The 25,263-nt window shown below is 42.3% G+C and overlaps 1 protein-coding gene across 2 annotated transcripts; it reads right to left on the reverse strand.

Annotated features, from left to right (window-relative positions):
* Positions 1 to 161: 161 nt before the first annotated feature.
* Positions 162 to 25,263, reverse strand: LOC111604574 (steroid receptor seven-up, isoforms B/C). Of its 2 annotated transcripts, XM_023322677.2 has the most exons (5): positions 24,372 to 25,263; positions 14,269 to 14,418; positions 8,059 to 8,610; positions 442 to 599; positions 162 to 296 (listed from the first exon to the last, which is right to left on the reverse strand). In XM_023322677.2, exons 1-5 carry the CDS (start codon positions 25,012 to 25,014, stop codon positions 180 to 182), a joined length of 1,620 nt encoding a protein of 539 aa, XP_023178445.1. In that variant the 5' UTR covers positions 25,015 to 25,263; the 3' UTR covers positions 162 to 179. The 2 variants fall into 2 exon arrangements, with proteins under 2 accessions (XP_023178445.1, XP_023178444.2); XM_023322676.2 differs by lacking the exons at positions 162 to 296; positions 442 to 599 and having other exon boundaries at positions 7,198 to 8,610.

The following is a 25,263-nucleotide window of genomic DNA, read 5'->3' on the forward strand; positions in this document are numbered from 1 at the left end:
CCCCCACACCCACCGCCAATGACGCCGCCAATGTTGCTGTTACTATTGCTATTGCTGTTGCTTGTGATGTTGTTGCAGGGATTGATGTTGAGCGTAGTGTTGCTATGATTGGCTGCCACAGCGGCCGCCACAGCTGCGGCTGATGATCAAGTTGTTGTCAATTGGCGCCACATTGTGTGTCACATCGAAGGCAGATAGGGCCAAGAGAAACTGTTGCCGCTCAGCAACATGTCGCGTATCAGCGTTTCGATTGGCGTTTTGCCGACTAGACGCACAAAAAACAACTGCTCAATGACCTGGTTAATTGAAAAGACAACAAGAACACGAGCAAACAAATATGCATAAGTATTTTAGGTTCTTTATTCACTTACGCTATACTATTAAGAAGATGCTTCTAGCTATTCTAAGTGACGTTTTATTTACTGATTCGATTCTACTTACTTGTGAGGAGACGGTACGTAACGATGGCAATCTGAGTAGTAATTTGCCAAATCTCGTGGGCTGATTGGGATACTGCGTTCGACAATATTCCTCCAAAGCGCACTGAGACTTCTCTTGCAGGGATTCAATATGTGTCACATCCGACAGACCGCAGGCATCTAAAAACACATAACAAAACAAATTCATAATTAGTGAAAATTTCGAACCAGGCGACAATTTCTTGTATACGCAAATGGTTTGTGTGCTTATGCAGTTCACCTGGCGCTTAAATGGCTTACAATACGTATCCGGCGAATGGGTTTCCAGCGTTAGCGTCAAAATGTAACTCAACATAAATTAAGGCCACGCCCACACACAACAACATCAATAATAACTGTAGCTAGAAAATGGCACATGACGGAATTACGTCACTCGCATGATTTATGCCCAATTGGGGACTTGGACTCGAAGTCGAACAAGAGGCCGTTTAATTAAATTTACGAAAATTATACTAAGCGGCAACGCCCCTGTGGACAAAGGCCATAAACAAGAGGGAGTAGAAGTGAGGGGGCGGGGTCGGCTGAGGAGATTTCTTCGCTATGTTGTTGACTAGTTGTTAAAGCTAAAGACATTGCGCATACGCAGCGTGTGCCGTCAAGTGTTAATTGTCAGCGACACAAAAGTTTGCTTATCAATATAAACTCTTGTGTGTGTCTGTCTATGTGTCTATGTATATTTTTTGAAATATTGTAAAACCACAACAACTTGTGCACACACGAGCTGTATATATGTGGGTATATTTGTCGTGCTGCGCCTATTTGAAATTCAAATTAGACATCAGCACTTGTAGGCATGCATAGCTTGAAGTATTCTCAATAGATGTTAAGAATGCCATATTCCATTTACTTAATTAGTCAGCCAGCCAAAACTATCTTTAGCTCAAAGTATGGTCATCAAGTATCTTTTGCACATTACGCAAAATTTACAAGTGGCATTTATAACAGTTTTTTCATCTTTTTTTTTTTTGCTATCGCGCAGCTGGTTTGCTGCTTAATGAATTGGCCATTTGCTGACTTTGTGGGCAATCGGCTGGCCATCGCTGGGTGTCCAACTCGTCGTCAAGCGTATCCGATTGCAGTGTGAATTCAAATTCGAATTCAAATTTGAATTTGAATTTGATTGCATTGCATTGCAAAATGCCAGGTATGGGACGTAATGTGTCGTTTAAATGTCTCGCATTTCAGCTCTTTGAATTTCATTGGTCGTAGCTGTCTTTAGCTGCACGCAAACCCACTTCTGGTTGCCAACTGTCAATTGAAAGCCAATACATTGAGTCACAATGTAAAATGAGTCAAACAAATTGGCAATAGGTTCATTAGAGTTAACTCGTCTGGTGGCAAAGCTAACTGATCGCTAACATATTCACACTTATGCGATAAAAATTGCGCTATAGCTGCCTGAGCAGCTCATAAAGTTGTGCGACGATATATTTAACGGGAAATAAAAGAATTAGTTATTGATTCATAGCTCTTTAAAATGTTTGCTTTGAGTTTTTAAGCTAAAGAAACTGACTTCGATTTAAAATACTTTTTACCTTAATTTTTCAAGAACTTCATGTGAAGCGTTTTCTAAACAGCAGACGTCCAGTGATATCTTAGAATTTACTTAAATGATAAATAAATAAATAATAAAGGCTAACAAGAATTTTAAAAAGTTTCTATATAATACTATAATACTTAATTATTGCCTTAAGCAGAACTTATATTAATTATTATCGCTAAAAATCTACAGTTTAATTTTTATGTAAATTTATTTTTAGCTTGAGTGTGTTCAAAATTTATTCGTTTTGGAAACCTTTGCAATATATATTTAACCAAGTCTAGGGCTCTCCAAATCTTATATTAGAACTTGTATAAAAGTCGATAACTGCCTTCTGTGCAAAGTGCAATAATAAACAAATCTTAAATGCTCAAAAAATGTTTACATGCATTTAACTAATTTTCTGTCAATTGCTAAGTGAATAGTCAAGCTTAGATATGCCGCAAAGCTTAATAAAAATAAATAAAAAATTGCATATAATTAGAAGGAATTTCGAGCTGACTCACAGAGCAGTTAATAACTATTTAAGATACGGCAAAGACAAAGTGAACTGCGACAAGTAAAGAAACTCTGCATGCTGCATTCAGGCCATTTCCAGTTGGCCCACAAAGTAAACAAATCATAAACAAAACTGAACGTTAACTGCAATGTTGGCTTAAAGGCCGGCTCGAAGCACACAATGCGCGTAAATCAAGATAAATGATTTGTCGCCAAAGGCAACAGAAATTCAATTAGCCATTATTAACCATTTCATTTCATAAACAACCAACAACCAACAACAACAATCCGGCAATAATCGTGAAGTTACAAATTAGATTTGGCCAGTTGGGATTGAAAAGCTGAGCGAATCATTTCACTTGGCCATGGTCAATAATTGTCAATTGACTTTGGCCATTAGGTTTTGATGATCCGGAGCGCAGGCACCGACAGCGAATATCATAAAAGAAAACGAGTCCAGAGGACATGAGAAGCAGAAGAAGCAGCAGAAAAAACGGCTACAATTCGAATCAATAAGCCAGTCAAGCAAAAATTTTATTTTCATTGAAATGCAGCAGAAGGCGACGGAGTGAAAGAAATTCCAGTTTGTGAATTTGGCCAAAAGAAATGCGGCTCGATGCCCGCGAGCTGCAGCTTTCTCGGGCATTTGCAACGGGCTGCGGCTATAACTATGGCTTAACTTGGCTTTGATTTTTGGTTTTCGGTTTTGTATTTTTTTGCTTTTTTTGGGGACTTTTGGTTGGACCTCTGCCTGGGCTGCCTTCTGCGCAGTTACTAACTCAGCGCGGAGATCGTGACCGCGTGTTTTAAATGCATAATGACCGTAAAGTAGTTGATGTAACTACGTAACCGAATTGTGCTGCCAATAACAACAACAACAACTGCAACGGCAACAACAACAATAACAAAAACAGCAAATGCAGTTACAACAACATGCATATCGAATACGGAGCAGATTTTGTGGCTGTTGCTGTTGTTGGTTTTTTGGTCACACAAGAACGTGGCACAGGCTCCGCCTCAGCCTGCTCCGTCCCCCATCCCCCAAATCGGAGCAAAGTAAAGGTTAAGCTGTTTAACCAAAAATTATGAATTGCTGCATTATATTTTATTATATAGTTTTTATGGCCAGCAACTAGTACGTTGTTGGACTTCGTGTCTGCCTTGGTAACAGTTATAACTTTATTTAGTTTTAATAAGCATTAGGAAAATGCAAGAAGAAATAAGTAACAAGACAAACGCCCGCAGATATGGCTCGAGCCTTTGGGATGGGTTCATGTGAGGTCAGCTATGAATTTATAATCGAGCACCATTTGTAAAAGTTGTTGTTTGGCCAAAATATACAAGAAATGCAACATAAAAATGGCAGGTATTTGCTTGGTGACAGTCTCTGACATAGATTCGGAACACGAACAGAGAAATGTCTGAGCTGCAAATTTAAATAAATATTATGAAAGGAAACGATCAATCGAGTCTTTGGCTAGAAGAGAAAATGTAAAAATATATCAATGAAGAGAGATACGTGTTTAAGGAATAGAAGAGATAGATAATACCTGGTAGCAGTACGAAAATATCAAATAAGACTTAGAAGTGAGAAATAAACATTCGAATTTTAGTCAGATATTTTTAAGGCATTTTATAATATAAAAAAATCAATGTTAGGATCAAATCAAATTCCTGTTCAACAACCTGAAAAATAACTTTTATTATTAAGTACATTTAGCTCATATTGTAAAGCAAAGCCTCGTGCTATTTTGCCGAAGCAAATTGAATATCTCGAGAGTTTGATCGAAGCTAAATCTCGTATCTAGGCTTAACTGATTGAAAATTTAAGCTATGAGCGCGTGGGGAAAGGGAAGAGAGGCTCAGCCAAAGTAGGAAAAACGCGCCCAAAAAATGATTCTGATCAAAGAGAGGTCTCTGTGTACGAAACTGTTAATTACAAGGCACAAAGGCACGTCTGTGGCAATTTTCGGAAAGTAGCGCAGGCGATCAATGAGCACCCACAAAACGATTTGGGCATCAGCAGAGAAAAAGAGCATCAGCAGAGCCAGACTCAGATGCAGACCGACAGACACCGACACTGGCAGAGCCAAGGCACAAAGGTTGGCCAAAGCTAAAACCAACACAAAATGTTGGTCAAAAAGTGTGGCTAAGACATGAAAGCTACAACTCTTAACAACTGCAACAAACGACAGCAATCAGGCAGCTAGAGTGTAGAGCGAGAGTGGAACGGGTGGTGCGCTGAGGTAGACGTGGCCACAACCAGATTGGAAGATGCACCACAGAGAGCTCGGGCAGACATGTCGTCAACGTGCCGCCGCCTGGCTGCAAGGCAGCAGGCAGAAGATCGACTAAGTCTCTACCCGGTATTTTACTACTGCGATCGTGTCTATCACAGAGAGGGGCAAGTGCAGGGGCTTGCACTGCAGCGATTGATCGGCTGCAGTTTATGGACTCATGCAGCCAATTCAAATGCAATTGCGCTGCACAAGAGTCAGAGTTGGCGTCGCAGTCGAACTCAAACTCGAAGTCGAAGTCGAAGTCGAAGTTAAAGCTCGAAGAGTCGAAGCTCTGGCAACACGAACTCGCGACGCCCCCTCACAATGGACCCCAGCCCAAAAGCCCAAAACTCGACACACACAGCGTTTTGGAAATTGGAAAATTATTTTCATGGCTGTGGCTGCAGCTAGCTGGACCTGGCCGAGGAGCAGCCGTTGCGGCTTGTAAGTAAGCGACATAAACGAGTGTTGTATTAATGTTCATAATGTGGTATCTCGACGTCAATAAACGTCGCCAGCTACAAACGGGCGAGGGACAGGGGATTGTGTGCAGTCAGTGTCGCAGATCGAGGACAGCTGCTTGACAAACCGAACAGGCCAAGCAGCGCACACATGGGCGGCGTGCCGAAGGGGCAAAGCGGAGCTAAACTGAGCTTGAGTTGCAGTTGAATGCATTGCTGCATTATTTGGCCACTGTAAATGGACAATGGGCAGATAAGCGTGGCAGACAAAGCAACAGCTGCGCCATCGTCGCAGCTTCGACTTAAAACGAAAACTTTAACTTAGTTTAGTTTATACTTAAGCTTAACTTAGACAAAATAAATATGCAGCTTTTATAGTTCAAACAATTAATATTTGCATACAAATATTCGAATTTATTTCGGCTAAAAACGAAAATAAATATAAATAAATTAGAAACAAACATTAAAATTAAGCCATGTGCCAAATTAGTTTGAAAAGTTTAATATTTATGCAAATGTGCTTATTATATGAATAAATGCGTATGTGTGTGTGTTAGGCGTATGTGTGTGTGTTTGTTTCCAAAGTCCAGATCGTGTGTGCCATAAATGTGTGTGTGTGCGAAGCAGCTTTGTGTGATTTTTTGATGCTTTTGTTTAAAAATAAAAATGCAAAATTAGTAATCGAAAAATAAAAATGAAATGCAGTTTAGAAAATTATGAAAGCAGCCAGTTATTAGGTATTCTAATTTTAAGAGCTAGCTGCTTTCATAGATTTCTATTTTATATAACGAAATTGTCATATGAATCGGATATTATGGAATGAGATTTTTTAAATTACCGATTCATTAACAATTTCCACTTTGCTAGAGACCTTAATCAGTTATTGATTTTTTTATTTTTCATCATTTTAAGGTTTCACAGCTATAGAATATTTTGATCTGAAATTTTAAATTCAACTTTCAAGTTCCATAAAGGACAATCAATTGGTTTTATTATCATTGAGCCAATAAATATTTCTTGATAATAAAGCGAATTGATCATCTAAAAATAAAAAGAATAAAATCATAAAAATGTTTAAGTGAAGGAACACAATTTCAATACTTTCTAATTTTCCTTTTTACTGAGCTTAAAATTAGAAAATAAAGAAATTGTATGAAAATTTAAAAAATACGAAACTAAATATATTTAAAATTTTTTAGAAAGTCTAGAAAGTAAGAGATGAAATAAATAAAAAATATTAAATATAAGAAATTTTTAAGTTATAATTTTCTCACGTATTTTGTGGATATAAAGAATTATTGAAAATATTCAAATATTTTATAGGCAAGGTTTATACTACTTTATCTGTATATTGAAATGATTTTCAAAAAATATTTTAAAGCAATATTTAATTACGAATGCAAAGAATCTCTGCTGGCAGAAAATAGTTTTCTACAGTCAAAACTTTAAATCAAAATTTCTGGAGTTAATATTAGTAAAAGAAAGGCTGAAATAATTGTTAGTTGTTAACTAAATAAAAATAAGCCAAATATTAAGTGTAAGTAAAAAAACAAAATAAAACGCTTAAAAGTAGTCAACAGCGGCTTAGAGAATTAGTAACAAATGGAACAAGTAAAAACACAGGTTAGGATTAATTTTTTGTTTAACAGCAACAGCAGCGTATATTCTTAACTTCTTTCTACTCTTCTCGCGTCAGCTTCTTCTTTCTTTGTTTGTATGTCTTTTTGGCAAAGTTTTTGCTAAGCTAGATTACTTTAATTTAGGACTTAGTTTAAGGCAATAAATACATAAGCAATAGGCACTAAATTTAACTTTACAATATATAAATAGTTTAAGTACTTCATAGATAAATAGATAAGATACAGATACATAAGCTAAGCTCAGCTGTAGAGCTGACTAAACTGAACGACTGAGACTTGTAAGATAGGAAGGTAGGGAGGTAGGGCTTCGGGTCTACAACTGCCATCTACTGCCCGCTAGGCTATATGGCGAATATCTATAGCTGGGACTACCGAAGTTGGCGCCGCTGCCGCTGTGAGCGGCCGCTGCAGCCGCTGCCGCCGCCGCATGGCTGACGCCGAACGGTGTGCTGTGATGGAACATATCAAAGGCCGAGCCAAAGGCGCTGCGCGGCGGCGTCTGATAGAACATGCCCGCCGGCGTCTGATATGCTCCAGCCAGCGAGCTGCTCGTGACGGGGGCAACAGCGGATGCGGATGCGGATGCGGATACAGAGTGTGAGGCACTGGCACTGTGTGTGGATGAGGCGCTGTGAGAAGGTTGTGTGGGCAGCGAGGCGCCCAGGCCGCTGCTATTGCCGCTCGAATCGCCGCCGCTACCGCCACCGCCGCCGGTGCCATTGGAGCTGGCGTACAGCGCGGCCAGCAGATCGACTTCAGCATTAGCATTGGCACTGGGCTTGGCACAGCTGCTGAATGCGCTGCCGGCAGAGGGCACAACGGGCAAAGCATGAGCAGCAGCACCTGGATCGGTCTTAAGTTGGCTGGAAGTCAGCGACGGTTGCTGCTGCTGGTACTGTTGCTGTTGCTGCTCTGCCTGCTGCACAGCAGCCTCAACGCCCGCCACGCTCTTCATGAAGGTCGCCAAATGGATTGGCGCTTGCTGCAGCTGCGTTTTAAGCTCCAAGCGATTCAGCTCATCGAGATGTTCACGCACCACGGCCATCACATCATCATTGCTACAATCGCTGGAACTGCCAGCATCCACACGCTTGCCAAGCAGTGCTGAAACTTTGGTTAGCAGTGCGGGCACATCCTTGTATAGGATGTCCAGCAACTTACCGGTGGTGAAGAGCACAATTGCCTTGAGGCAGGAGTATTCGGCCGAGTCGACATGCAGCGCCTTCAGCTTCTCCACCTGCTCCTGGAAGATGCGTATGTGATCCATGAATGCAACCACACGATCCGCTGCCATCGGTGAGGCGTGCAGACCCGCAGCAGCTAGCAACGGCGCCACATGCAGTGGCATCGAGCATTGGCTGGCATTCAGGACGAACAGCTCCGACCAGACAAGACGCAGCAATGCCACCTGATCGGTAACCTGGAGCTCCGGAAAGAAGGGTATATTCTTGGCCCATTCAACTGCGGAGAAGAGCAGCCTTGCAGCCAGCTCACAGATGTTGTCAATGCCCATAATATTGTTGGGCTGCAGGCACTGGCCGTAGCGGGATGTTGGATACGGCTCGGCGCGCAGCAGCAGCGAGATGTAGGAACTGAGGTACGAATGCCCATTGAAACCGGCCATGCCCATTGGATCGCCATTGGCCAATTGATACTGGCCGTGCATGCCAGCTAGGCCGGGCTGTGTGGGCGGCACGCGGCCACGTTGAACAGCTGCAAAGAATCAGAAAGAGAGAGAGAGAGAGAGAAAATTTAGTATATGTATCTGCATTTGAGAATCTGTATATGAATGTGTGTATATGTGTATCTATGTATCTGTAGCTAAGTAATTCAATATGCGCGCTCTTTTGTACGCTTATTTTGACCGCGACATCACACGCCACACAATGTTGCCCCATTCAACGTTGTTGGCAAAGCTGCCACAACGCACAATGCCTATCGGGCACCTCAATCTCAGTCGCACTCTCCTAGACGCTGCGCTGCCCTTTTGTTCTGCAAGCGACAACGTCATAAGATACTTTTCTCGGCTGCGACTACCTTGAGCCTACCCTGAAAACCCTTTTCTTTCTTTCCTTTATTTTTTTTAAATAATTTCAATGTCGCAGTCCCTTGCAACCCCCTTGTTGCCACAACTGCTTAGATATGCAAATTTAACTAAATACTTTCAACGCATCTTTTAAGATACAACAGCACGTGAGAGAGTGTGAGTGTGTGTGTGTATGTGCGAGTGTGCGTGTGTAACTGTTGAACAGAACTTAAGCCTAAAATGTGTAAACAGAGCAGAAGCAAAAAGTTAGTTCAATAACAGTCAACAGCTGGTCGAATTGAGACCAAAAGCTCAGCTCAGGAGAGCATAGAAAAGGCGCGAGAGAGAGAGAGGGAGAGAGAGACAGGCGTGGATCAAAAGCTCAGCTGACTGCTGCTGGGAAATACTTCGAAAGCTCATCAACTGATTAAAGTGAAAGAGCTTTTATTTAGAGTTTGGGGTTAGACTTACTTAAAAGTTGCGCCCGAGCAAATCCTGTCACCAGAAAGAGAGACAGGTTATGAAAGAGAAAGAGAGAGATAAAGAGATTACTGATTACTGAGTTGAGAGGCAAATGAACACAAAAACTCAACCTTGAGAGCGCTATAAATCTGAGCCGGTTATAATTGGCGGAAAATGCCTAAAGGATATTGAGTTCGCGAACTAAATTATGATTATTACTAGAAATTACCAATTAGATAATTGAGAGTAAAAGCACAAGAAAAGGATCGAATTCCAAATGAAATTCGTTGCGATTTTAAAGTCTTCACGAAAAACTTAGCTCTCATGTCAAATGGTTTTTAGGGTGCGCTGGCAGGCTCGTAGGATAAGCACATTCCTTGTGTGTGAACTTTGAACTGCAAGGTTCCCTTGCATTAGGTATAGGTACGAAGTTACACCTGCATAGGATTAAAGCACAACTCGAGACAATTTTTTAGGGGCTTGGCCGAACGCATTCGATACAAATATTTTGTTATGAAAAACAATGGAGCATTGCGCGTTGTTAGTTGAGTGTTATTGGCAAATGTGGGTTAGCAAAGGCTTTTTTTACACCTTCAAATATGAGGTACACACCTAGACGTCGTCATATGCACCACACCTAACCCCACTCGAAGAGCTGGAGCAACAGGCTGGGCTTCAATAGAAATAATCAAAATAAAAATATCGCAAAAAATGTTTGGCCCAAGGCGCTGAAAAGCAAATAAAGCTAAACATGATTATTGATCGGGCCAAGTGTTCGGCACAGCCATTGTCTAAGACCCAACAAGCACACACACACACGTTTATACATACACACACACGCACACAGCTGTCTAGGCAAAAGTAACGTCTTTTGTTCAAGCGAAAAGCGAAAGCATTTTGGTCAGCAGACAAATGAAAAATCCTAAGAGAAACACACCGAGGACTTGGACCAGGGTAGGGTATTTGTTTATTGCTTTACGCAAGCAATTAAGTGCACGAGGGGGTTGCAGAACCGGAACTGCCAAACATTTGACCACTGTCCAGCGCCGGACGAGACAATTATTTATGAAATACATTTGCGTAATTTGCGCAGGCAAAACGCGGCTGATCCTCAGCGGATCTGTCCAGGCAGGCAGGCAGGCAGGCAGACAGCAGAAGACGCGGCAAACCGGTCTCTCTTGGAGTCTCTTGCGGCCATCTCTTTCACTCCTGTCCAGTTGTTGAGCCGAGGCTTATTTATGCGCCTGGGAAAATATATATTCCACACTGACCACAGTGACTCAAAAACTTGCCAGACTGACCGCAACTGCAGCGCAGCGCAGCGCAGAGCAGATCAACAGCAACGACTTAAGCAGATAACGCAGCAGCCAGCAGCAATAACAACAACAATTCAAAAGATGAAGAGCGAGAAGAGCTGCTCTGAGTAGGAGAGCAGCAGCGTCTGCTTGGCTTGGCTTGGCTTGATTACTTAATGAATGAATTCTGTGGGCCAGCACGTGCTCAAGTCTCAACTGCGCTTTTGTTTCTTATTGTTGTTTAAGCCTTGCACTTATGTAATCGATAAACGATATACAAGTCATCGAGCCATGTCAAGCAGCCAACAACACTCGAGCGCGTGTCCAAGTGGCCCGCAGCTAATTGTGGTCAAGTGGATAAAGTCTCTGAGTGCCGCAATCCGTCTAAATCCGTGCCGCAAGGGCTCGATGCATCTATGAAAATATCATTTCCGGCCTCAGGTTCAAAAAGCCTTTCACTCTATGCAAATTCGCGCATTAAATATTTGCCTTGCTTTTAATGTGCTTTACGGTCGTTTTTTAATGTTCTGGTTGCTGTTGTTGCACAGCTAAAATTTCCATTGTTAATTATAATGCCCGGATGATATAAGTTGCTTTCAGTGTCTGTCTAATTTGAGCGTGTCAATTGCATTTCAAAAGTTTTGTTTCATATAGAAAATGTTTTGGTTTTGCTCAAAATCAAAGTCAAATTGGAATTTTATATTAATTTGCTATAAGATCTGAATGTTTCTTAGAAATATATATATATTCGCAGTTGGAATAAACTTAGTTTTTTTTTATTATATATATAAATAAAATGTTATTTCAAAAGAGAAATTTGGAATTTTTTTCAACTTTCAATTTGGAAGATTATACATTTTTGAGCATACTATAAAGAATGTTGTTTATGTTTCTTGAACTTTTTCCATGATAACCCTACATCACAAACGTATCTCTCGATCAGCCCAGTTCAACCCTCGTTTCTGTAGTTTTGCGACCAGTTGCCTCATTTCAAGTTCAATTTTACAGTAAATTCGTTTAGTTTTTTTTCTTTTTGCTGACAAAAAAATGCTTTTTATAAGCGGAAATTAATTTCCCTAGCTCAGCCCCTGGGCAGAAACAAGTTACGGCACAATTTGTTGTCCAGTTCGCTGACCCAACCTCAGCCCGGGTCCAGTCCACCCCGTCCAATTGACACTGCAATTTAATTAGAGCGACCTTCGTGCCTTGATTTTATGCGCTTTTTCGGGTTTTTTGCTGTAGAATTGCTTGACCAGGTCTGCCAAGGCATAACCTTTGTGCCGCTTTTATGCTAAGTAGCGCCCAAAAAGAACGCACAAAAAGAAAAAAAGCGAACTGAAATTCTATGCAGAAAAGACATTTTCTCACGATTTCTCAGCTCTGATATAGGTTTTGGATTATTGTGAACTAGTTTTTACGCAGAACTTGTACATTAGGAAACGCCATGTGGAGAAGGGGGCAAAAGGTGCTGAACTCTTTTGCGTTTTATGATGATGAAGTTGACAAGTTGTTGTCAGTGACAGTGGCAGAGCTACAGGTAATCGCATGTTTAATGGCCAAACAGGTAGCCCACACCTGGGTTCACAGCGCTGTTCGTTAGCCACAGGCAACACTTGGTACTTGGCCTAGCCAAAAAGACTTTTGAATATACGTGTATTTAGACATCTGTCTTGTTTTTTATATTTTGGCTATAGGAAAATATCATTTAATATTTTCATGTGCGCAATAGCCGCGCTTAAATCAATGTTTAGATACATTTAATTACAATGGCAGTGGCTGTAGCTGCATTTTAATTGCCTCGTTCTTAACCCAAATCACAACATCTGCTGCCGTCAGAGCAGCACCAGCGGCAGCGGCGGGGGCTATTAGCATTTTGCGAAAAACCTGTCAATATTAGTGCAAATAATAACAGCTTTGTGCAGCAGCCGGACAGGTCTCTCTATACATATATCTCCCTCTCTCTGGGCCAGACAGTTGTTAATTGTTAATGCCGACAACTGCAACTAGGCAACCGACCAACCAGTCAAGCAGTCACTCGACCAGTCAGTCAGTCAATCAGTCAATCACACAGTGAGTCAGTCAGCCAGTCACCCAGTCAGTCAGTCAGTCATTCATTGATCGATTCACAGTGGCGTCTGTCAATTTGTCGTCGTTTGCCAATTTGTAAACAAAAAAAAAAAACATTTGTGGCTCAGCTATGCCAAATATTTGCGCTGTTGCATGCTGCCTTCGATTAAGTCAGCTGGTGCACTGCAAGAAATGATTAAAAATATACAAAATATTTGATGGAGTGTATATTTCTCGCCTGATTAGCTATAACTTCCTGTTGAGCTAGCACACGTCCATCATTAGGCTGTCGATGCTTTGGCTAGTTAACCTATAATTTTCTGTCAGTGTATGTCAGTGGATCTAATCGAATTAACTTTAATAAATCATCTGTGCCTCGTGGCTGCGTGCCGCAAGCGCCATAGAGTGAAAAAAGTGTCGACACACAAATTACAATATCGAGCTAATTCCTAATTCAGCTATTCAAGTATTCAAGTATTCAAGCATTCAAGTATTCAACTGTTCGCGTATTCGATTATTCGAGTACTCATGTTTTTTTTTTAATTATTAACCAACGAGCGAACAAGTTTGCATTTGATCTTTGGGGTCAATATGCTGCAGCCATAGCTTAATTGTTATTTTGTATACCCTGTACCATAAAGTGTGGCTAGACGGCCTGATGAACTAATGCAATAGTTGCTAACTTGGAAGAGTAGCCAAGAGGGCTTTCCTAAGATACCTTAAGTGTTCCATTTATTGAATATAGGGTATCTACTGGTTGAGCATACGCCAAAGGTCTTACCTTACGCTGATATTACTTTGTTGCTGGCTTTAATGTCGTTAAGGAACTTGGCTAAATGTCATGTGTGGAGTGGAGTTAGATATTGATAGGCAATGGAATATGACAATGAATGTACAGCTAATTGAGCGCCTATAATGCCGCGTATAGACGGATTATTAAGTTATCTAGAGGACTTCGATTAAGTAAGTATTTCTGAGAGTCTCAGCTTAATATAGAACTATGTTGAAGCTAAAAGATTGTAAACAACTTGGCTGTTGTTGGACTTTTGCGAAAAAGGTTCGAAGAGTCTTGTGATATAACAGCTGTTTCTTGTGAGTTATTTTGAGGACATGACCCGTTTTTTCGTTGAGGTTCTTTAAGCTCCGGCCTATCATCAAGTGGCACATTCTTTGGCACCTTGGCAGACCACTTGGCACAGCTAAAAGAGAGCAGCCCACACTTGTCAATTGTGTGTTGTGTGAAAATTCGTAGCATCTGACATTTAGTTGTCCCATTTATTGGACCGAACGTAACCCACATGCAGTCGAAAATCAAATTTGCTTTCGTCTGCAGTCGTGTTCTACTTCCGTTTTACGGCGTGGTTGTTGCTCATTGTGTGTGTGTTTGCCTTCGGTCTCTGCGCATTTAATTTATTTATGTATTTGCCTCACTGTTTGACTTTTAATTGACCCACAGCCAATGTAAGAAATTTCGTAGATCACCGTATGTATATATATTTATACTATATAAAGGGGACTTACCTTCACGTCGCATGCCCATTTTGAGGCACTTTTTCAAGCGACAATATTGGCATTGATTGCGATGATGCTGATCTATGGGACAGCTTCTGCTGCCCCGACACGAATATGTTAGATTGCGCCGCACGGAGCGCTTGAAGAACGACTTGCAGCCTGTAAATGGATATAGAAAAGAATATATATATTTTAGAAAGTGAAGAAATATTGGTAAATCATTGCTGAAATTGTCTAAATTTTTATATAAAGCAACGAGTGATGCACTCAACTCAAGTCTCTTCATAAAAGAGTTTACATATTTATGATCCCTCTTTCTCTCAGTTACACCTTCAAATGCTTTGGAACAAGCAAAACAAATTCCATGGCACTTTAATCAAATGGAAAAAAAGGGCAACAAAAATTGTTACCACTTGTAAAGCAAAGTATCCAAAGCGCAGAACATGCCACCAAATGCGGCAAGTTGCGCTTCACTTCATGACACTCGCAGTTGTTTGTCCTAGTCCTGCTATACGAAAGCCTAGCCCCTTCCAGGTGCCTCACTTGTTGGCCATGTCAATGGTCATGTTACACGTTTCATGGCTTAACGCCTTCCATAAAATTACCTTTAATGGCTTTCAATTAACAAAGTGTATCTGTGGGCACGAAGATACGACTGTCTCGAGCACTCGAGTAGCCGCCGTCTCGAAAAGAAGAGGCAGTGCCTCTTATATTGCTGGGCGGCTGCTGAATTTTAGTTTTTGGCTCCACGAATTTACTGTTAAGACTAAAGACTAGACAAGCTTGTTGTTGTAATTGTTGTTGCTGTTGTTGTTGTTGTGGGCAGCCATTAAGCACTCACTGATATAGTTGGAGCCCGTCGCGTTGTTTACAAGCTGCATTGCAATTTGATGTCGCCATCCAGCTAAACATGTGTATCACTTGCGTTGCCCTGCACCGCAGCCCACCTCCTCTTCATTGCCAGACAGCGAGCGTCCTGGTCCTGTTCGGCTGCGGGGGCCGCAGCCCGGGCCATGCCACACAAAATTTCTCACAATAACTCAAAACAATGGCATATGCTCATAAAATTCGTTTTAAGCTGTAAAATCATCATCAAACAAAATATGTTAGGCCCAGCCAGCATTGCAGTCACAGTCGCAGCCAAGTCTCGAGCTATGCGATCTGTGTGCTATAAAAGATTTTCAATGCGCGCTCCTGCCCAACTATTTAAGGAGCGGGGAGGCGATCGGCGCAGCGGCTGCGTTGCGATCGTGTGCACTAAAACGTGCCCAGGCACAGGGAACTTTAAGCTTTTGTCTTCAAGTCGATCAACAGATGCGCTATACTTGAGCTTTGAGCTGCATTGAAATAGGAATTGATGCAGACTAATGTAAAGTTTGATTAAAAGTGAGAGTGAGAAACAGATCTTAGATCTGCCACAGGCAGAAAATTTTAAGAATGCTTTGCTTGAAATTTTGAACGCAGCTATTTTGTAACTTTCTTCATCCACACATAGCTGAAGATAAGATGCCGGATCTGAGAGTAGCTGCATCTAATATGAGAAGGGCATGCCGCAGTGTCTTAGCTGCCAAGCCAAACGTTGGCCTCACACGCCGCGCTAGACAAGCCCAAGATGCAACTAAAAGGCATCTAGGAAATATACACACACTCACACGTACACACACATACACACACACACTCATGCACAGCACACACTTAAGCTTTTACACCATATGATCTACGAATAACGATATTGTACCAAGTCACGATTTCTGCACAAAACGTACCGTTGCCTTTGCCTCTTTGAAACTGGCTGTGGCTCTCGTTGTTGCTGTTGGACTGAGGGACAGGCTGGACAGGCTGAGGCCTGGCCGTGGTACCTACGGCTTTTGGCCAAGCATCGAAAATAAAAGAACTGCAAGCGAGCGACCAGGCGCTGCCCATATGCGCATATCGCCGCTTTATCTGGAGCTCAGACGATGCGAAAGCTGCGCTGTGTCGTTATTGATGAAGATACGAGCAGAAGCATTCAACTATGAGCCAAAAGATACCGTAAGCCTAGGCAGAGAGGGGCGTAGTGGCAGCGCGAGAGGGGGCGGGCGCTGTTGGCATATCATGTTATATCAATAACCGCAAAAGGGTGGAGCGAGAGAAAGAGAGAGAGAGAGAGAAAGATGCTTAGGCGCAGATGCAGATACAGCCACAGATGCAGCTCTTACAGATGAAGATGCCGTTGTGAAGCTGTGAAGGTGTAAGGCCCAAAAAGTCATTTGGAGTGCATCTATATACTGTCCCACTCCCGCCCGCCTCAGAAGCCCTAGAGCTGATTGGCCCCCAGGCTTTGCTATGGCTTCGAAATGTATCTCATAAGTGCAGACAGTTTAGCTATAAGCCAGGCGCACTTTGCGGTAGTTTCAATTACGCTTGAGCTTAATTGCGAGCCTGCGGCGCGGGAGTGGTAGGGGCAGGTGTGGGTAGCCACTCGCGTGCGCTACGCGCCATAAAGCGTTCAATACAGTTAGACTTCCAAGAACAACAGCTAAGCTCAAGCGTTCGTTCTATTAATTGAACTTCCTGAAATGTGTGCGAAAACAGCACGATATCAACAGCCCACCCCTCTCCCCGTGCCTCACATCTGTAGCGTGACCATGGCCATGGGTGCCCACAGATGCCCCCGCTTCATAAATGAAAGTGCAGGCTTTTGCCGCTTGGCCGCTCCAATTTGAAGCGTGAAATTGGTTAGGGCCACAGCCAACGAGTCCATTTGACTATATATTAATGAGTATATATGAGTGCCACTCTATGAGTATTCTAAGTATCTATTTGCACAGTAGTCAATTGCCAAATCAAGCTTCGGTTTTTTGGCCAATTGCATAGGTTTCGAGCGGTCGGTCAATGCACCGTTGCACAGAAGTGTAACATACAGAGAGTCAATAGCAGCGACCAGACGCCGCCCCATTGTCGGCTCATTTTCTAATTATTAATACATACACACACCAGCACACACACCCGAGCACACACACACACACACACACACTCCCAAAGTACACAGCTAGAGAGCCATCATTAAGTCGCAATAATTAAATGTTAAGCTTACATGTGCAGGCTGCTAGTTCAAGTAATTAGCACAGCGGCTCAAGACTTGAAGGCTAGAGAGGAGCGTCAGCTCGTGACACGATCAAGGCACAGCACAAAGTATAAGTGTGGAAGAATAATGAAATGAAATAATGAGAGTTTGAAGTGCAGAAAGCTTTCTTATAAACCCAATACTTTCTATGCTGGTCAACAGTAAATGGCTTTATCGACTGCCTTCTAGGTGTTCGTTCGCATAGCGCAAACGATTCGACACGCGCTCCTCTCTATTGAAGACTGGCAAACTGATGACTGAGATTGAGCCGGCGGCAAAGCCAAAGCGCTGCAAAAGCTAGACAAAGTATCTGGAGTACAACCGAAACATAATTGCAGACCCAGACACGAACCGCAAAATGTTTTAACTTGCATGCACTTCGAGTATCTACAAAATGCGCTGATTATGAACGCGCTTGAACTTCGCGAGGCGGAAGCTCAGTTCCAATTGCTGCAGTTGCTGTGCAGGTGCCCCCACAGCTGATTACTAGGCAGCAGGTAACAGCAGGCAACGCCATTCGGGGTTGACATTGCTATAAAGCAGCAGGGTTTATAGCTCGATATAGGTCAATGGTAAAGATAGTTGTGGGAATTATCTGAAGCTAAGAGCTGCAACTGCTGCTGCTGCTGTTGCTGCTACTGCGGCAACAATTGCAACAAACCTCGCAACTGTGGCAAATTTTAAGAACTAACCACTTAATGAAAATGTTGCACAGACCGAGACAATTGTAAATTGGATTCAGCTGGTTTCTGGCTGTGAATCGAATGTTGAATAAACTTTTACCTGATTAAGAATCATATTGACTGAGTTCTCTATGAATTGATCCCTGCTCGTGAGAGAGGCGAAAACATGTTAAAAATTTGCATTTGAGTAAAATTTTTGGTGCCACAAAGTTCGCTGTGGGCCACAGATATTTTTGCCGTTGAGTCAACTGCAGAGGGAAACCCGTTTTCTTAGCCCACAATTTGTATATATATTAGGTACGTCTGGGCAACGTCTTGGCCCATATGCCACCATATGCAGAGCAATTCGCACGTTGCAACGCCAACAAGAACAACATCAACATCAACATCAACAACAAAAGGCCGACAGAGTCTTGGCGAAAATAAAGATAAGCGATTTAGCTTTGATTTAACTGATGCTATGTGAAGTTATGCGCAGCTAGAAGTCTCTATGGGAAGTGGCTGGGCCAAAGCCCAGTTCGAGGCCCGCTGCAAGTCCGAGTCATGTAGCTGGGCAACAGCAGCGAGACACATGGCGATAAGAAAGGTTATATTGCAGCGGCGTTGCTACACTATTAAAGAGACTACACCGCGGGGCATGTCGTCATGAGTTAGCGCTAGCTGCAAATGTTGCAAGTGCATATGGAGGATGCCACGAAACGTGCACAGCTGAGGGAAGGGCACGAAAATCAAGTTAAAGCGGGAGAATAGCCGAATATATATTTGTGGTAGGGCCATTCTGCAGCTGATCGATTAGCCAAGTTGGCTGCTAACGAAAATTGCGCATGAAGTGGCAACAACTGTGTCTGCTGCATGTTGCACGTTGCCCCTGGCTGTAGCTTAACATAATTAATTAAACCGTTACATTATAAAGCGGATCAAGTCGCTCGCTAGTTCACGATTTTTTCGGTTGGAACGATGGGGCAGGGGCAAGTTTACGAAATCGCTTCGTGTCAGGATGCATTTTTTGCGCCTCATTTGGCAGAGAGACGAGGCACAGTTGCAAATGCAGTTGCAGTTGCAGTTGCAGTTGCAACTGTGGCAGCAGCTTTATTGGCTTTAACTTGGCTTCTAAGTACAACGATTTGTACTACAAGTCAGCGCTTAATGATTACAATGTCTGGCCTCAGTTGTTGTTGTTGTTGCTGCTGCTGTTGTTGTTGTTGTTGTTGCTGTTGCTGTTTCAGTTGTTTGTTTTGTCTTTTCGAAAATCTGTTTACAATTAAGTTTCGTATTCGACGCGATTTCGCTGTTGCTTTTTAATGAAGGGCTGGCGCTTGTGCCAAATATTTTCCAATACAAAAAAGAAGAGAAGAAAAAAACAGGCCAAACTCTTGCGGCTCATTAATGTTGACAAACAGTTGAGTAATGCTGCAGCTCCCGATTAGAGCACACCAAAAAAAAAACTGTAAATATTGAATTTCTTGCCTTCAGCTACCTCACAATTTCAATGGCCACAACTTGGCAGAGCAGCAGCAAAATAAGAGTTGAAGGAAGACTTTGCCGAGTGGGGAGTGTACGTAAATCATGCCAAATCGCACGGAAGTTATAAATGTTTATCATAAAGCGATTTATATGCACTCATAGCAAATGATATGGGGCTTAATTCAACTGTCCCCTTCGCTCGCCTGAAATGAATGCAAATTTAATACAAGCTTCGGTATTTATGAAGCTTTTCGTTGCTAATTAATAAGTAAAATACGCTTTTTGGTGGCGGGCGTCGCTGCCACGCCCAGCAAGCAGAAAAGGCTGCAACGCCATAAATTGCAGCCACGAAAAACACATCTGAGAAATGCGCTGTGGGCGTTGTTAATTTTTTTGCAATCGTATTTACTTTGTTGCTCTTACTTTTGGCTTTTTGTTTTTTTTTTTTCTTATTTTTGATTTTAGTTTATTTTGGTTTTTGGGGCACCGAGTAGACAGCTAATTGATTTATGTGCGCCTTTTGTTAAAGCTCAGCGACTGAGTTCACCAACTGGAATTTTCATATAATTTATCGAAGGCTCTGCAAGCGCCATTTCGGGCATTTTCCCAGCCCGTTGCGAGGTGAAAAAGTGAAAAGTCATAAATATATTTCGCACAGCAATCAATAATTAAAGGCATAAGAATTTCTTAGACATTATTAAAGAACCAAGCGAAGAATTCTTCAAAAGAAATGTCTACTCAAGCAACTCTAGCAAATTTCGTTGGACTTTTATTGTTTTTCCAAAATTTTTACACTATAAAATTGAAAAAAATATTAAGACTAAAATATTATAACAAAATTTAGTAGCTCTAAGTCAAATTTAACTTCTATATGTAGAAATCGTATTCACTTCTCTGCCAAAAAGTCACATCGAAGCGCAGCAGTGTAAAGGGAAAGAAGAACTTTTTCTTTTTCTTTTCTTTTTCATTGCTAAATGCAATTCACAATTTTTTTTTTGGCATGTGGAAAGAGACTTGCGTTAAATGCTTTATTTGCCTACAGCATAATGAAGTGAATTAAAAAGCCACACATGTTGTTCAGCAAATGTCTTCAAAAGGAAACGCTCAGCCCACAGGCAAAGTCAGCATAAAGAGACGACACACAAATACAAGATACAAGATACAAACGCACAGTGATGACTATGGACAAGCATAAAGCATAAACTGTGACATTGTGAACATCAAGAATTGCTTTTTACTTCAATTTTGTGTTTTGGGTAGTTTTCGACAACGAACGAGCCTCCGCTTGACCACAGACGAATTCTTGAGCTTGGACTGTGCTGCGCTTTAATTGCGGGAACGTGGGAAACTATTTAAATGGACTGACATCAAAAAGTGCCTCCTCCGCTTGGCGCAAAATGTTAATGTGGCCTACAACATTGGGTTGACAAAGTATCCGTGTATCTTTGAGATACATTCGCACAGTGCTCTAATGTAAGCCGTTCGCGCTTAACAATTAGACAAGCGCCAGCTCCCGAGTCTGCGTTGTTATTTCTCTTTTATTATTTACTAGTTTTTCTTTGCATTTTCTTAAAGAGTTTTCTCTGCGCCATGCTTGTTGATGTTTATGTGGCATTTAATTAATTGCACGCCAGCTACTTAGATGTTGCAGTAATTTTTCATAAAATTTATTTGTCATTTTCATGTGGGGCAGCAGATAAATCAACTTAATTAGCTTTTGACATGGGCGCTAAGATAACTTTTCATGCAATAAATAAACGCAGCACAATTTGCAATGCAAAAGGTGTGTACGTGTGCGCAAGGTTCTTGGAAAAACATAGAGAAAAGACTGTGAAAAAGCTCAGGTATTGCCAACTAATAGCCATGACAAATAGCTAAATTAATGGGCGAGCGGGAAGTGCATGGCTTGTGTTGCCGATGTTGCATTAGAGTGAGCCACTCATCATTAATATTATCAGGCGGCTGATATCAGCGCAAATTTTTCAACAGGAGTTCAAACCGTGACTGCTTAGCCAAAAACAAAATAATGAGTGGGCAACTGATACTGCTTAAGGTATGCCGAAATCACCTACCAATTGAAGAAGCAGCTGTGTGCAGAATCAAACAAGTTGGACACACAGCCTGTACGGGTGAGGGGTTAGGGTTCAAGGCACAGATACACACACATAGGCGCACACACATACGCATAAGCTACAATTAATCTCGAGACATGAAGGGGGGTTGCCTTTTGGAATAAATTTCACATATTGCGCCCTGCAACTGGACAGGCAGCGCAGCGAGACAGACAGGCAGACGGGCAGACAGACAAGTGAGACAGCGGCAAGAAAACGAGTTGTGCCAAGTATCTGCAAGTACGTGTAGCTCAGCTTTTGGAAGTGAATCAGCTGAAAGGACGCAAACGGTGCACATTATGGCATTTTGATGCCACGGCCAGGCAGTAATAGAAAGAGAGGGCGCCTGAGTGGAAAAGAGAGCGCACATAACGCATAACTGGCAATGATATGCGTCTAAGCGCTTTACTATTTATTTTCGAAAAAACATTTTTGTAGCGAGTCTTGAGAGACTTGCATAGAACAAAATAGATTGCTATCGTGGCAACATCATCAGCAGCAGTTGGAGCATCAGTAGTTGCTGCTGCCGCTGCTGCTGCCCCCAAAAGATATACAACAACAGCAATAGCAACAGCAGATACATGTATCTGCTAGCTACATGCATGGCAACATGCGGCTGGCAGAAAACACCTTCAGAATGCAGCGAGGCGGTCACTGAGCCACATTTTTTGATTGTTGTTGCTATTCTAGTTGTCTTTGTTGCTGTTACTGTTGCTGTTGGTGTTGTTGCTGCGCATGCGTACAAAACGCTGGGTGATTAATAATAATAAAAGCGCCTACAATGCATTGCCAGCTCAGCCAAATGAACAGTGGTTTCAGCTATGCAATGTATCTGTGAGATACTTTTCATCATGAGTACAGCTAAAGACAGTTGACGGCTTGATAAATGTATTTTGTAGTGGAAATAAAAGCTTAATTTATATATTGATTTGCTGAGAGTTGGCATGAATTATTTCAAAATATATTTTTAATTATTTTTAACTTTCCTTATTGACATTTAAATTAGATAATACGAAGATACTTCAGAAGTATATTGCAAAATAAATATATAAAGACAAAAAATGTTTATAAATCTCTATAAAAATCATAATTAACCAAGATCAATATCAAAACGAATTTAATTAAAGTGTTCTAAGCTCTTAGCACTTCTGCTACATTTTCTATAGCAGCAACCACTGTGCGCATAGATACACTCTGCAGCTGTAATTTCTCTCTGACTAAAAGCAGAACATTTGAAGAGATACGAATATGACAAGTTCAACTTGGCCGCTGTACTAAATGCCAGCGCTGCGTGCAGCGTTAATCTAAACTCATGAGTGCAGTTTTTTGCCCCGCAGCTCAAGTACCTACACCCTAACGCAGACCGCTCCCGCTGCTCACTCTGCGCTGCCACTGCCAACTGGCATCTCGACCAGGTCTAAGACAATAAAAAGGTGGGCGCTTCATTTAGCGGCCACAGCCGCCACAATTTGCATGTTTGCACAACAATTGTTTGGCTTGCTACAAAAGCGCGCACCGTATTTTATTTAGATAATAATAATTTTTTTCACTCGGTTTTTGCTGTTATTTTATTTTTTATCTGGCGATAAGCGAGTCGAGTCGCGTTGAGATGCGTGCGCGGGATCGCGGCGCATTTGGTCTGCTGTAACAGCGTTTTGACCAGCCCAAAGTATCTGAGAAGCGCGCCGTCTTACATAATGCGCGACTCAAGAGGCGGCTGCTTTTTCGAGACATTTTCTGCGAAAAATTTCATATGCAAACGTAGCTGAGATTGGAAAACGCTCCCAAGAGATATGAGATGAGTGTTACAGTGAAGAGTAGATATCTTCAATATAAATTACACAAAATATTCTTTATCTAACTGTTAATTATAAAAGCTATAAAAATCCGCAGCTGGTAACTAATCTTTGATTTTTGATGCTGCAGCAAAAGTATCTTTTAATCATTGAACTAGTGTAAATGTCAATGTATCTAATATCTTCAATCTTTTGACTAAAATGAAGAGCAATATTTAAAAGTGTAAACTGAATATTCATTGTACTGTAGTAGCTGGCTAAGTCTGATAAGTGACTCTATTGAGCTATAAAGATATTTATGTATCCAATGAATTATTGAGAAGATACAAAACAATCTTTAATGGACTCCTGCAATATATGTAATGCTTAGAGCTTTGAGTCAGACTTGAAGCAAGTAGATTAAGTGAAAAGATACAAATGTATCTGCAGCTGAGTTGTATACGAAACTCATCCATGTAAAACACAGTTTGAGATACAAAAGTATCTCAGGCCAACTTGGTTAAGTTGGTACAGTGCTTACTAGCTAAATCAAATTGGAGATTTCCTACGAGCCCCGTTAGCCAGGTGTCCACTGTTTGTATTTTTGTAAACAGTTAGCAAAGTAACTCAAACTGCTGTCATTCATCGGGCCGCGCTCTCTGCACGCCCACCTTAGACAACTTGCCATACATCACCGAATTTTATTGCCAACTCATCAAACTGCCATAATTCACAGTAACTGTCAAGATCAGCACGCTTTTGAGTAGTTTGCGAGTGTTGCCAGCTTAACTATTCGAAGTCCAAACAATTCTGTTTGGTCATCATCGCTGCAGATCCACTCGGTGTTATGCAAAGCTATGAGGTTGGCGAAGTCACAATTGAAATCAACTGTCGACTAGCAGTCAATGACTATCTAACGATTACAATTAACCCCCTTCCGCCCCTGGTGCAGCCGGCTGGTGCTGGTACTCACCTTCACAGGTAAATTGTCCGTAGTGCTTGCCGGAGCTCTTGTCGCCGCAGACGACGCACTCGATGTTCGGTTTGGTATCGATTTGGGAGCCGCTGTTGCTGCTCTGTGAGTGGGAGCTGTTGGCCTGGGAGCTGGGCGTGATGCTGCCGCCGTTGTTGACGCCTGCCGAACTGCCCAAGCAGCTGGCCGACTGTGAGCCCTTGATGACGGGCAGCAGGTCCACTGAGCCATGGCCGGATTGGCCGCCGCTTGTGTGATGGCCGGATGTGGAGCCACTGCCATTGGCGCTGGGCAAACTGGAGAGATCCTCCTTGATGACATGATGCGCGCTTTGGTTGAGGTTCGCCGTGGAGGCGGTCAAGCCGGACAGATCCTGCTTGATGCCCGACGACTGCTGGCTGGCCACGCTGCTGGGCGTGGTGCCACCGCCATTGCCGCCAGCACTTGTGTTGGTGCCCGCCAGCGAGCCGGGTCCGGCCGAGGCGTGCAGATGGCCACTCAAATTGGGATCATGCCATGCACTGTGCGGCGGCACGCCCAGCGTCATGGAGCGCGACAGCCCCAGATCGAAGGGCGACAGCTCGGCGCCGGTCTGCGGCCGCGGATTGAAGAAGCCGGGAGCCGTGGACGGTGAGGCGCACATGACGCCGCCACCGTACACGCTCAGAGAATTGTGCGTAATAATTTTGGCGGCTGGATCGGAACACGTGGAATAACCGCTGGAATACACTTTGCACGGACTTTCCACGCGCTAAACGCAGCAAAGTCACCAAAAGAACTTCTCTAGCTAAACTGCTTTAAATATTTTTCTAAATATTTATCTCACACTTTTTGGGCAAAGTATTTGCTGGGTATATAATTTTGTTTAAAAATTTATTTTTAATACAATTTG

The sequence above is a fragment of the Drosophila hydei genome, unplaced genomic scaffold (genome assembly GCF_003285905.1).
Source record: "Drosophila hydei strain 15085-1641.00,03,60 unplaced genomic scaffold, DhydRS2 tig00000063-arrow-pilon, whole genome shotgun sequence".
Lineage (NCBI taxonomy): Eukaryota > Metazoa > Arthropoda > Insecta > Diptera > Drosophilidae > Drosophila > Drosophila hydei.